The sequence below is a fragment of the Ziziphus jujuba genome, chromosome 1, assembly GCF_031755915.1.
Source record: "Ziziphus jujuba cultivar Dongzao chromosome 1, ASM3175591v1".
Classification (NCBI taxonomy): Eukaryota; Viridiplantae; Streptophyta; class Magnoliopsida; order Rosales; family Rhamnaceae; genus Ziziphus; species Ziziphus jujuba.
The window spans coordinates 40,502,679-40,516,165 of NC_083379.1; the positions used below are offsets into that span (position 1 = coordinate 40,502,679).

The 13,487-nt window shown below is 34.2% G+C and overlaps 2 protein-coding genes across 6 annotated transcripts; both read right to left on the reverse strand.

The window, feature by feature from the left end:
* Positions 1–509: 509 nt before the first annotated feature.
* On the reverse strand, positions 510–5,800 carry LOC107434203 (poly(A)-specific ribonuclease PARN). The gene is made up of 7 exons (XM_016045647.4): positions 5,110–5,800; positions 4,373–4,503; positions 3,214–3,539; positions 2,444–2,557; positions 1,973–2,099; positions 1,614–1,884; positions 510–1,458 (listed from the first exon to the last, which is right to left on the reverse strand). Exons 1-7 carry the CDS (start codon positions 5,484–5,486, stop codon positions 624–626), a joined length of 2,181 nt encoding a protein of 726 aa, XP_015901133.2. The 5' UTR covers positions 5,487–5,800; the 3' UTR covers positions 510–623.
* A 139-nt stretch (positions 5,801–5,939) lies between these two features.
* On the reverse strand, positions 5,940–11,700 carry LOC107433780 (uncharacterized). Of its 5 annotated transcripts, none has more exons than XM_048475726.2 (18): positions 11,471–11,700; positions 11,151–11,228; positions 10,674–10,828; positions 10,335–10,448; positions 10,000–10,065; positions 9,492–9,575; positions 9,318–9,404; positions 8,793–8,884; positions 8,651–8,711; positions 8,439–8,498; positions 8,284–8,344; positions 7,869–7,976; positions 7,662–7,780; positions 7,509–7,580; positions 7,316–7,401; positions 7,016–7,112; positions 6,549–6,687; positions 5,940–6,366 (listed from the first exon to the last, which is right to left on the reverse strand). In XM_048475726.2, exons 1-17 carry the CDS (start codon positions 11,604–11,606, stop codon positions 6,556–6,558), a joined length of 1,608 nt encoding a protein of 535 aa, XP_048331683.1. In that variant the 5' UTR covers positions 11,607–11,700; the 3' UTR covers positions 5,940–6,366; positions 6,549–6,555. The 5 variants fall into 5 exon arrangements, with proteins under 5 accessions (XP_048331683.1, XP_048331681.1, XP_048331679.1 ...); XM_048475724.2 differs by having other exon boundaries at positions 5,940–6,421; XM_048475722.2 differs by having other exon boundaries at positions 5,940–6,461.
* Positions 11,701–13,487: the final 1,787 nt, after the last annotated feature.

The window sequence follows — 13,487 nt, forward strand, 5'->3', positions numbered from 1 at the left end:
GCTACATTATACTCGATATTAATTATTCATTTATATTAGTTTCCAACATCTCTTTTCTCGTTTTCCGAAAAACACATCATACTTTAGCCTCAGCTTTCATCAATAGGGCTGGTCAAGAAATCATAAATATTAATTTTATTAATATTGTATATAATTAATTATTCATTTATGTTACTCATTATCAACATTTCATCTTCTCAACTGCAAGCTCATTTCTGGCAGCTTGAGCTGCAATAGTAGGGTAGGACAAGGAATCATAACTCTTGGAAAATAACAAAAAATCACATATGTCTACAAATATCTGTGAGACTTGTTCTAAGACATAATTAAAAAGAGGTATCAAAGTTTAAGTTCAATGTTTCCCATGATCATTTTCCAAGAAGCATTGTCAATTTCAAGTTGATGGGGAATGAACACTCCTTGGTTTCATATAGAAAACCGTAGGTTTATACAGAATCCTGTTTTTCATTCATTTTGCTGTTCCTGTCACTGATGTCACATTTCCAATGTACACAAATATTCAGAGACTGCTTTTCTCGGCAATCATCTTAAAATTAATGGGAATGGATATAAATTAAATAATTGATTGTTGAAAGGTTCAGCAATATCCAAAAACCTAGTCACTAGTTAGTAGTTCTCAGCTGACTGTCTTCAGCAGCATATATAGAATGTATGATCTGGTCACACAATGAATTGTCTCTCAAATTGTCTACTACCCCATGCTTGGTTTTGTGAGCGGCCTTTGCAGCGGTTCTCATTGTTGAGTTTTCTTTTCCCAAACTTCCATTTTCTTCACCATCCAATGCAGCCTTAGATTCTACCAATTTGGTCTTCCATCTAATACCAAATACCTCTGCCTGATCAGCAAAGAGGTGTTTTGAAATGGATGAACCGCAGATTTCTTTGTAAGTTTCGTAACTAGCAGCATGGGTGCTTCCACCTTCCAGAAGTTTTGCAAGAGGATGCAAAACTGAAATTGGACCATCACTTTTCTCCAACTTTTCCTTTAGCAGCAGAAAGTCAGAGACCATCTCTGCTTTCATAAACTGAACAAAAACTGCAGTTTCATCGAGATGGTAGACTGAAGTAACAGAGGTTGGACCAAAGACTTTTGTGATGCATTCTCTTATCTCCCTTGCCTTGAGTCCAGATGGGAATCCCCAAAGTAAAACAATATTTTCAAACACTATTTTTGGGTACTGCTTTTTAAGGATATTAGAACCCAAAGATTCCGTGACCTTCTTACCAGTGCTTAGATCAATGACATCTCCATTAGTCCAACTAAGATATAGAAGGTTGATTTGCTTCTGGAGTCTCTCATTGTATGCCAAATTTTCTGATGGAAGTTGGATTTTAAAATCAATGCCAAGATGACTGCAAGCTTGAGCAAAGATGCATCCTGTCATAAAAGCATCATATCCAGCTTCATGCTTGGCTCCGGAATTCCAGTTGCAGGACCTACAATAGAAAATGAATCCTCAATTGATTTGGTGACTCGGTCCACGAAGAGACGTGACAGGAAGAGTTACATTACTTAAAAATCACTGGTCAGTGTCTAAATTATGAAGCACTACAGACTTCTTATTTACAGGGAGAGAAAAGCAGGAGCAAACCTCAAGTCATCCACTTCAACCTCCACACTTAGATAGGAATGCGAAGGAAGGCCCGTGTTTATGTTGCTAAGAGCAAGATGTGGGCATAACAAGGCAAATGCTGAGGATAGTGACGTTTTGGACTTCTTTATCCGTTGCTGGAGTATATGATTAGCATTCAATAGTATTTTGGTGTCAATGATGTGAGGAAAGTACTTGTTAACCGAAGAGGCAAGTTCTTCAGCAGCCAAAGGAAGAGGACCAATAAATTTGCTGTATATTTGTGCAATATCTGCGCCACCAAAAAGAAAGCATATTGTAAATTTGTAATACATAAAATTAAAATAACTTCTTTATGAAACTAGGACTTATGTTTGTACCCAAGAAGCAATTGTGACCAACAATCAATTTCTTTTCTGAGGAAAGGAGGTCAATAACATGGCGGAAACCAACTGCAGCTTGAATCTTAGTCTCAGCTTGTCTCCTATGATCATTCTTCACCTCTTTCTGCAAAAAGAAGATGGGAAACAGCAAAGTTATGTTGCAGATATGCCAATAAATCACATATGCTCAAAAAGGGGAAATATTAATGTTCTTTATTTTCTCCCCTTTTTTTTTTCACTTTTTTTCTTGTTTTCATCTTAAGTTCCAAAGAATCAAGCTGGACCAAACATGAAACTAATATGCCTTGTTAAAAGCACAAAATTTAAATTCCTATGACGTTCATCAATGACAATCTATTTAACCAAAAAAGCAGACCAAGTATTTTTATGTCAGAGAATTTGGAAATTGTAGTTAAATACTAGTAGTCATCAACAGATCTATAACAAAGGCATATAGATGAATCTTACCATAAGTAAATCCTTGTCATCCTTGGACTCTGTATATACTATTAGTTGTTGTAAAATGGAATTTTCACCTTCGAAATGAACATAAGAAAGATCTTTGAAGTGCTCCTTTACGACCTGTAAATTTCATATATAGCATCACAAATCTGAAAGACACATACTAATACAATGCCAAAGAAGTTAGCCACAGATGAACTTAATACATTGAAGATTCATGGCAAACAAGAGTATAGAAACAGCCATTATAGATCCATAACTGCATCTAAAAATAGATTCTTGAATAACAATATCTTTTTCTTGTCATTTTTCTTACAACATAATTAGATGAATTCAATGGTGTGAACTCTGACTCACTCTTAAGAAATTACCAAACTGTTGGGTTCAAAGGACTCCAGTCGCTAAAAGATTATTGAGCTAGGCTTTGGACTCATGTGAGCATTCATTAAATATTAGTACCATGTTCAAACTCCAAATCTAGATATGGGATCATGAATATCAAGCTTAGGTAATCCCCACTCGCGAGATAATGATCCTACACGATCATGAAGTCAAGCAAGCTGAACATGGTTGAATTCCCACCTTTTCAAGCTCTAGTTTGAGTTGACCGGAGCTTCAGCTCCAGGTCCCAACTCACATTGGATGCTAAGTGAAAAATTTAATTTGGCTCATTTACACTGAATAACCCTGAGAATGAAAATTTGGATCATATCCAAGATGAGTTTTGGACTAATAACAAGCTTACAGTAGAATATCAAAGGAAGATTTTAAATTACCAATTGAACCAACTTCAGTTGATGAGAAGTGAATCCATTTAGACTAAGAGCTGGACGCATCTTGAAAAAAATGGTTTCAAATTGTTTGAAGTCACTTGTGCGATCTTGAAATTGAAACCTTCCATTTTGAGGCAGCAATAACCTATCACGCCATTCAATGAACCTGTTCTTCATTCGTTCAGAGAACAGAATGTCAGGCATACTGACCAATGGTATATTTCTAACTTCTTTTAAGCGAGACCATATCACTGATGATTCATCCTCGAATGCCAAATTCAAATGTCTAAATGCTTCATCTTCTTGTCTTTTAGATAAATAAGATATTCCTGCAATTATCCATGGGTTTAAATTCTCAGACCAAAAGCATCATTGGAAAAAAAAAGAAAGATATCATGAGAAGTGCTTTTTTTAGCTGATATAACACAATAGTCCCATCAGTAATAGGTATTCATTTTAGAATAAAAAAGAACATTTCTAGCTGAAGCAAGCATATCACATGCCACAAACTACTTCATCAATCAGATTTATTTGCAAACTAGCTGGGGAATAAATTATCGTTTACCCTGCATGACTATGCTATATTTCAATTTTAACAATATTTTAGTAAACAGTGGAAACATAATTTCATATTTTAAACTGGAAGTAGATAGTACGCTTAAAGAAAAAAGAGGCAAATCATCCCTAGAGTCGCCACATATTTCTTACTCCATCACATACTGAGTGTCTCAGGACTGTATTTTGGCATACATCATAAATGTCTAAAATGAAAGTTAATGCACAAAGTCATCCTTTACTCCATTGCAGTTGAGAATTGAGATTTAAATTTTTATTAATAAAAAACCTACAAAAATCAATCGAAAAGATGTATTTGTACTACAGAGTATCAGTTTTCACTATATTATATCAGTTCCTTCAAAACTAAGCAATTATCTAACAAAGACTATCATACATCAATGATTAATCAATATGGATACCAATCAAATCACCTTTCTCAATAATAGCCAAAGTTTTCCATTAAAAACATTTAGTAGTAGCAAAATAAAGCACGTAAGGAGATTACAAGATCACATTTACCAACTAGGGAAAGCAAAGAGACACAAATCATAGAGGAAAGGAAAATAAAAAAATAATTAAAAAAAATAAAAATAAAAAGAGCTACCTTCTCGTATGCAAGCATTAAAATCAAACTGGTATTTAGCTAGGAAGTCAATCGATGCGGTCTGGCAGAGAAATTCATAAGATGGGCCGTCCACTGAAAGCTCTTGACGTGGAAAAACATAGAAATTATGCCTGCAAATGTCAGAACTTGATCAGTAGAAAAACTTATTGAAACGCACACAAAAGAAACGGGTTGAACAAGGGAAAAAATCGAAAACGCTAATCTCATACTGGCCCTAGTTGCTATGAGTTTTTCCTTAGAACCGTGGCATGCAACAGCACAATTTTCCAAAACTAAAATTTTCATTCCCTTTTCTTGTTTAAATTTTCTCAGCAAACAAACAAAAATCATTTGAAAAGTTGGAAATTTTATTTTCAAAACAGTTCTTTTAAACTCAATTCTTCATTTTCCTTCTCTTCTGAGCAAATTCCAATATCATAAGCGTTTCACACACATATTCCAACATTGTAGTATTCAAATTAACAACTTTCTCTCCCAAAATTTTCTTGTCCCAGAATATTCTCAGCAGGTATAAAATACAATTAAAGAAGCAAACCCCGACCAATATCCTAACCTAAAAACCACAATTTCAAACGATTACGCATCAATTGAATAGGAAAAAGGCCGCACATTTTCCTTTATTTTCTCAGCTACCAATTGGAATTCAAACTGTAAAAAACACAGACACAGAGAGAGAGAGAGAGAGAGAGAGAGAGAGAGAGAGAGAGAGAAGGTACGGGTGAGCGACGAAGGAGTTCTTGGAAGAGTCCCAGCGAAAGGGACAGACACCGAACTGAACGACGGCGAACTTCTCGGCGGAGTCTCTGACCTTGAGGTAGCGCACATCGGAGCGGTCGAACTCGAAGGAATCGCGCCAGGGCGCGCTGGTGACGCCGGTCATTTCGAGGTCGATGGCAACGAAGTCCGCGGCTCGGACATGGCCGCGAAGCTCGGCTAGAGCCGCCTCGAAGTTCGATCTGGTGACGTGCTTCAGAGGGAAAGACGATAACGATGAGGAAGAAGAAGACGAAGCAGATGAGGAGCTGAAGGAGAGGGGGGTCAGGGCACGTGACAACGCACGTGAGAGTGCCCTGGCTGGGCGGTGCCTGTTCATTGCTCAAGCATGGTGTCTGTGGGAGACTTTGAGGTTTTAGCAGTTGAGACGCTCACAGAGCCTTCGCGCGCCAGCCACACAACGACGACGATGAGTGTAGGGGTTTAGGAATAGTGAGAGGTGGATAACGGCGTCGTTTTAGTTTTTGAATTTTTCTTTTTTGCAAACATGTAGGGAAAATTTTATTTGACATCTAATTCCAGATAAATATATGTAACATATCTAATCAGATAATCAGTGATGAGAAAACAACAATACTATATTTAAGACGAATAATAGTAATAAGTCCAAATTAATTTGAACATGTATTGAAATTTCCGACAATATTCACTTATATTCTGAGAGTTTAAGAATGACAATAATTATAACAAATTTTATATTTACAATAATATTTTTATAACCAGTTGGAAAATGTATAGCCTGCTTTCTTTGTTAACTTTAATTTCTCCTAAATTTATGCAAAAATATTTTCAATTTATTTTTTAAAATAATTATTCCTTCAAATCTTACACTCATAAAATGATTATTACATAAGCATGCATTGCATATTTCCTTAATCCAAATGCTAAATATGGATATGTAGAGTAGTATTTTCAAATGATCGTAGAAAATAGTTTCCTGAGCAGCAGGAGGAATGTCACAACATATTATCTGGGATAATTTGCTCCACACCTTGGGCCTAGCAGGTGCCATATAGGGAATATCATCTCCCAACATCAAAAAATCCATGGAACTCTTTATCAAACAAGTTGATAATTTTGATCCTTGCACCCCTCTCTGCATTCTTTGTCTTGTTCCCAGAAGGGGTTCATCCTTTCTCTTACCAAGTTCGAGAGGTTGCACCGTTTCACTGCTGATCTGCTTCCAAATCAACCAATTTCTGTGATGCAGCAGTTCAAGGAACAGCTTTTTGAATCAAGAAGGTTTCTTGGTCTCTAAAAAGAAATTTTTTGTAAGAATTGATCCCAATACACCCTACAACAATATTCAAAAGAAAGTATCTTCAAAATAACTAAACAGTCGGATGCATAATCGCCATTGAAGTGGATTTTTGACAGTCACATTTGTTTCATGTAACTCGAACTAAGCGAGCAGCAAAGGCCCCATCGAGTGAATGCTTTACTGGGTTGGAAAAGTAGAAACCACGTTCTGTTACAAAGTCAGGCGGTACATATCTGTCGACAGGATCTATGGAGAATTCCTGAAACCCAAGAAAAATTTAAACTAACATATCACTGAGTATCAAACTTTTCATTCCTTCCTTTCTCATTTCGAATAGATTCAAACTGTGACCAAGATCTCTAAGTCATCAAGAAGAAAGAATCATAACAACAGCAATTTTATCCTTTGTACATTGTATCTTCCCTTGACCAATGTACTAATGGGTAACACTTCCATAAATATTCATTGAAGCAATGGCTTCTGCATCATATCTTGAACTTAAAACTAGCAGCTCAACCTATTTCATGGCTATAATAGGACAAAACTTAAATAATAGTTCTTAAAGCAAATCAAATTACAGGACTTACTGGATGCCTGAGAAGAAATGCAGCAACCCTCTCTTCATTCTCTTCTGGATCTATAGAGCAGGTGCTGTAAACAAGAGCTCCACCTGGCTTTACCAATCTGTAAATGCACAATTACTTTTAAATAGGGGGAAAATGTTATATATGCTGGATATAAATGTTCTCATAGACACGTTATGTATGTCAAAAGTCTCTTAAGGAATCCATCAGTGTCACAACCACAAACGAAGTTCAGCATGTGTTATAACTTTTCTAATATTTCATTGTATATAAACAACAGCAGATTAAGATTTTTGATCTTACATTGAAGCTGCATCAAAGAGCTCATCCTGTAAATTCTTAAGTTCCTCCATATCCTCCAATTTCCTGTTCCAACGCAAGTCCGCCCTCTTCAAAAAGTAATATTGAAAGATACAATCCAATCATAAAAATGTTCATTAGAAGCTTGTAATGCCAAAACACTTGGAAATTGGAATGCAAGTCTTTATGCAATCACCTTGGAGAGAACACCCAATCCAGAACATGGAGCATCCAGTAAAACTTTATCACATTTCACAGTATTATTTTCCTGCAATAGAAGATAGGTAAAGTAAGAAGTAAGAGACTATGCATTAAGAAAAACTATTTTATTCAAGGTGGTATAGCTTACAGCAAAAGTACGAAGATCAGCATGAATGATGTTTATGACATCATCCACTTGGTGTGAAATGGCTGTCTCTTTTAGGATTCTCAATCGTCCTTTATTTATGTCAACTGCAGATATCATACCTGAAATCAAATACGGCATCACCCTCATTCTCAGAAGTACCAATCAGTTCCAAACTGTTGAAATGACCTATCTTGGAATAACTAATACCTTGGCCGCTCAAACGGGATGCCATGTTAAGAGTTTTTCCTCCAGGTGCGGCACAACAATCAATAATGCTCTCACCTGGTTGAGGATCCACAACAGAAACTATCAGACCTGCAAAAGAGATATTACAACTTTAAGGTACCATTGCATAAGACTTAAGAAAATAGAACTGAGAAACTGGACCAAGATAATTGTATGTTTCACTATGCAGCTGAGGATTGAAGCAAAAAAGTATATGGCTTAAGCAGAAACTACAAATGTTTTTCATGCATAGTATATGGACAGGTATTAGTATACAAGAAGCCATCAGATAAACAAAGTCAAATATCCAGAAAACAACATTCAGAATCCACTTCTTAACAAATAGGAAATCACCTATTCAACTCTTGCTAAATTAAAGATTAAGATGAAAAAGAACCTGCACTCTCATCCTGGACTGAGCATAGACCTTCTTTCAGTAAACCAGATTGTATGACACTCTGAAACCAGAAATGTAAATAATTAGGATCCCTAAATAAGATTAAAGGGCCTAATCCCAATTCAAGATACACAGCTTGAGGGACAAAATCATACCTGTAATCCAGTTTTGATACGGACAAAATCATTCAAATGCAGAGAAGGCTCATGTGGTACCTGCAGTTCACATAAAACTAAATGATTTTTCTCACTTGAGAAGATGTTGCACAGAGGAATGGTGATTAGAGTAAACGTGCAAATGTGTGAGGTATGCTACAACCAGCTGTTTCTTCAAGATTTTGAAGCTACGGAAACTAAATTGCAGGCACCTCCAATGAATTAAGTTTTGTCACAAGGTCAGCTCTGGATATTCCTTTCGCAGTGTTTGCCCTGATATTAGCACCAGAAAATGTAGCTAAGACATTTCGTGTAATACAATGAGAGAAAAGAGGGAAAGATGTGACCAGAAACCTCAAACTGAAACTTGGATCACTATTGTTCCATTCCATCAGTCTAATTGCCTCTTCTTTTCCAAGATACTTAGTCCATCGCCTTACCATCCACTAGAACATAAGAGGTTATAGTTAGAAGACAGGATAAATATGAGCACTAATAATACTCAGCTAAATTTATCGGTATCCAGTTTTAGCAGATTAATTAACATACCATTTTATCTTCATTTAACACTAATGTTCTATAAGAGAGTTTAATTAAGCTGTTATGGATACAAATGGAATGAGTGAAATGAAAAAGTTCTAAACTTCAAAATATTATTTGCACAGAACTTAAATTAAATATTAAAGGGAATTTGTAAATCTTTTAGATGTATTGATTATTTCAGACAAGAGACTATGGCAGTAGTTTTGATGTCATGAACAAGCCCTCAGACTATTAGGCTGTATGTTGTCTATCAACTAACTTAGTGATTTTCAAGATTACACATGCTAACCTATAGCAACAGTATGAAAAAAAGAAAAGCTTTAATTATGAGCTTACCACAGGATGAGAATACAATGTAGCAAGAGCACGAGCTTGTGCACGGTCATCGCCTTCCAATTTTGGTAGAGGAAGAGTGTCATTCTCCTGCGTACAAAATTGCATATTAAAGCATCCCTTAGATTGTTTACTTGTTTATTATACGTTATTTGAAGTTTGAACTAAAAGGAAAACCTTAAGCAAAATAAGCTTCCGCAAAATCGCATTGACCATGTTACCAGCACCAGGTCTAAGGGCAACTTTTGCCAGTCTCACATTCTGCAGTTATATAATGCATTATAAATATTGATCTTTAAGAAAACTGAATAGCTACCAAAAGAGGTGGAAAGGATGTTGCTTGGTTTTTTACAATCATCGTATGATAAATACTAACCACATACCATCACTCTGTCAACCTGTTAATGTATTTCAATAAACGACAAGAAAATAAAATATATATATATATATATATATATATGGAGCCATCAATTTAACCACTTACTGTCGGAATGTATCTCTAACCAAAATTAAGATAATAAAAAGGTCTAAAATCAAAGCACTACTACTGCATATTTGCTAAAAACCTCTTTAAAGGGAAGAGCTCTCATTAACAAGTGAGTACTTAAAAAAACTAAGTATTTACCCTATTAAATGTTATCTATGAAATGAGGGGGAAAAGCAACAGATAAAGGTGGAATTTTACCTCATCGACAACAGCATATGGTGGCATATCTAGCTTAACAATCTCATAGGAACCAACTCGGAGAATCTAAACACAGAGCCACAAGAAACAAACATGGATTACTAAAGACTCAGGATTGAATTAAAATACATCTTCAATAATTTAGGTTCACCATGCAACTTCCATATTTTTTACCCTCTCATGGGACTATTTCGTTCCCACACATTGAGAGAATGAAAGAAAGTTCACATAATAATACAGGAAGAATAATGACTATTAAGATTGTAATTGTCACGTTGCCCAACATTACACATCACAGTTGAATTGCATGTCGGAAATATGTAAGGGTGATACACCTGTAAGAGAAGTGGTTCCATGCTTTTAATGGTATTCTCAGCACGGCATAGTGAACTGATCAAATGATCAAGATATCTCCTCCACCGAATGGTGCCCCCGACTATATCTGTAACCTATGTAATTAATGGAAAATAAAAAATGAGATACATATACACATGGATGATTTTGCTAACATGATAGTTTCGACAATCTCCACCATGAAATCTAAAGCATACTTTTATCAACACCATTTAAGATACCTCTATTCCAAAATTTTAATGTAAAAATCCCTTAGAAGTGAAGTTGTAGGTAACAAACATATAAGTTTATAACATAGAAAGAACTGGAAAAAAGAGTACCAATCTAAGATCTCGAGCATCTAAATCCCGTGTACGAAACCCAATAGTTCTTTCCACATATCCCATCTCATTATCACCAGAACCCTTCCCTTTCTCATTGAGAAGGTCAGCAAAAGCACCACCAAACTCTATCCTCATCAATCTTACGGCAGACACTGTGACCCAAATAAAAAACCTACTTTAGAGGTAGAAAATAAAAAGTAAACCCACACAGCCACACTTGAAGTCAATTATAAATAAAGGCCTTAGATGATGAACAAAGGTAAGAAAACTTAACTACATCACCGTTCACTGATCAAGTCAGCTCGAGATGGCAGACAAGCTTGTAAAGGAAACCAAAAAAGCCTCTCTTTTCCCTTTTTTACATTTTTCTTGTTTTTCTTTCTTTCACATTAATGAATAATAAGCCCAATTATATCCACACTCACATGGAAAGGGAGAGAGAGAGAGAGAGAGAGAGAGAGAGTTTTGAATTACCGGCTCTGTGAGGAGAAACCTCCAAATTCAGCTTCTGGGTCTTGTGCAAAGGATTGAGAGAACCTGTAAAGTGGCATCCTTGCCTCAATTTCGTAACAGTAACCCACACAATCATCAAATTCAAAACGTAAATTCACAATCCGAAATCAGTGGCACACTCTCCAATCCATCTGAGTTACTATAAGTGTGTGTATATACAAAATTCTGATATAAAAATGCAAAAAAAAAAAAAAAAAGTATTGGAATCAAAATGTAAGCCCAATTTTCTAGCACCTGTCCAATGATTTTTTCTTTTTATCTAAACAAACAGAAAGTTTCACCTTTTCTAGGAGCTGAAGTGGATTTCTTGGACACCCTCTTGGGCATCTTCAGTGACTTTAAGTTAGAAGAAGAAGACGAAGAAGTTCTATGAGTCTCCGCAGAGATAAGAACTCGGAAGGAAAGCACTTGTGCCATTGCAGGCGCTACTTCCCAGTTTCCACACACACACACTCTCTCTCTCTCTCTCTCTCTCTCTCTCTCTCTCGATGGAGCAAGGCGCGGTTGAATTGAACTAGATAATTTTTCTTGGTGGTCGTTTTCGTTGATCATTTTCCAATATTCGTTTGAAAATTGGGCCGGTTTCAAACGCACTTAAAAACCATTTTGGCCCAATCATATATAGACCCGTCTCAACCGTCATGATACATAGAGGTTAAGCCCAAATCCCGTCTGTACAATAAGTTTTAAAATTATTTATTTATTTATTTAAAAAGCAAAACATTGGAGCTCAAGAAAAGAAAGGAATAATCAACTTTAAATTTCTTATTGCCGACTTTCTCCTAACTTTTTTCATTTTGATGATTAAGAAAAGTATATGCTTTTAAGGATGTGTTTCCCCCAAAGTTAATTACAGACTTTAAATTTTGGTCAATTTTTTCTCATATTTAATATTAAATTTTGGAAAATGCTTGACAACCTAATTTGATAATATTTGCAAAAAGCATAAGTGAGATTGATTATTTTATTATGTATATATATATATATATATTTTTTTTTTCCTTCATTTTTAGGCTATAATATAAACTTGAGTAACTTATAATTAACTTAATTTTAGTTCATTCAAATTCGATTTATTAAAAAAAAAGTTAAATCTCAAAAAAAAATAATAATAAATAAAGTTCATAGGTCGATTTTAAATAATAAATTATATTAATTAGTAGCTTCCATTTGTTATTTATATAAATTTACATCAAAACTATATTATAAATTTAAACATATTGAATTAGAAACAATATTTTTTATACATTAAAATTACAAATTTTTTTAAAATAAATTTATTAATTATTAATATTAAAATTTATATTTAAAAAAAAACAAATCGTTACATTTTTAAATTTTGTATTTTAACGAACCGAAACAAACTAAACATAAACTTTTCTAAAACAAAATAAATTAAGCTTGATCAAATTACTTCAAAAATTTCATGAATTTTTACTGGATTTGAATACTTTATAAATAATGCAAGTCAAGTTTGTGAATACTAATACTTTACTCAATTCAGCTAATTTACACCTTTATAAATCATTTTATGCAATGTATAAAATTGGTTGTCTTTTTTTTTTAATGTATATTTTGATTTTGATTTTATTTGTTACTTTATTTGTATTATGTACTTTAATGATGTAGAATGAATGCTTTTGAAAAGGTAAACTCGAAAATTAAAAAAGTAAATAGAAGTAAAGTATCAAAAAAATAAAAATAGAAATATATGAAAATATATTCTTCCATGTGAATTTTAATTTTATTAGCAAATCTAATTGGTTCTCATTTGATAAAAACCACGTGTACAAATGAAATTATGATTAGTATGCAATGGATTTTGACCATTTATTGATTATATTTAAGAATTGTTAACAACAATCTGCAAAATAATATAAATACATATAGAGTTTATCTATAATGTAGACATTTGTATGATTTTATTTTGCGGATCTCAATACTGATAATGATTTTTAAAAAATATCATCGATACTATCACACAAAAATAACTATTAATAACAATTTTTCAAAATCTATCATTAATACTAAAATTTGCATTACAACATTATACAGATTGTACACATCCTAAAATTTCTTTTATATATATATATATATATATATAATTATTCCTTGTGAACGAGGTATCATAGCAATGCAAATGGAATAAAGTCATAGTGGGCCTTTTGAGCATCCATACCTTTTACTTCATTACTAAGAAAGTCCCAACAGGATGTACTTGGCTTATCTTACCAATACGACCTAAAAGCTTTATTTATTTCTTTTTTCCAATCCCAATTTATTTATTATTTGACAATT

What these genes read in the sequence shown, in the direction of transcription:
- LOC107433780 (XM_048475726.2), bottom strand. Translation starts at nt 11,606, where the DNA reads ATGGCACAAGTGCTTTCCTTCCGAGTTCTTATCTCTGCGGAGACTCAT. An exon ending in CACTTCAGCTCCTAGAAAAG is followed by an intron (nt 11,229 to 11,470) that starts GTGAAACTTTCT and finishes AATTGAGGCAAG; the next exon opens with GATGCCACTTTACAGGTTCT. An exon ending in CTCTTTGATGCAGCTTCAAT is followed by an intron (nt 7,113 to 7,315) that starts GTAAGATCAAAA and finishes GTGCATTTACAG; the next exon opens with ATTGGTAAAGCCAGGTGGAG.
- LOC107434203 (XM_016045647.4), bottom strand. Translation starts at nt 5,486, where the DNA reads ATGAACAGGCACCGCCCAGCCAGGGCACTCTCACGTGCGTTGTCACGT. An exon ending in TGGTCACAATTGCTTCTTGG is followed by an intron (nt 1,885 to 1,972) that starts GTACAAACATAA and finishes TTGGTGGCGCAG; the next exon opens with ATATTGCACAAATATACAGC. An exon ending in GTTGAAGTGGATGACTTGAG is followed by an intron (nt 1,459 to 1,613) that starts GTTTGCTCCTGC and finishes TTTCTATTGTAG; the next exon opens with GTCCTGCAACTGGAATTCCG.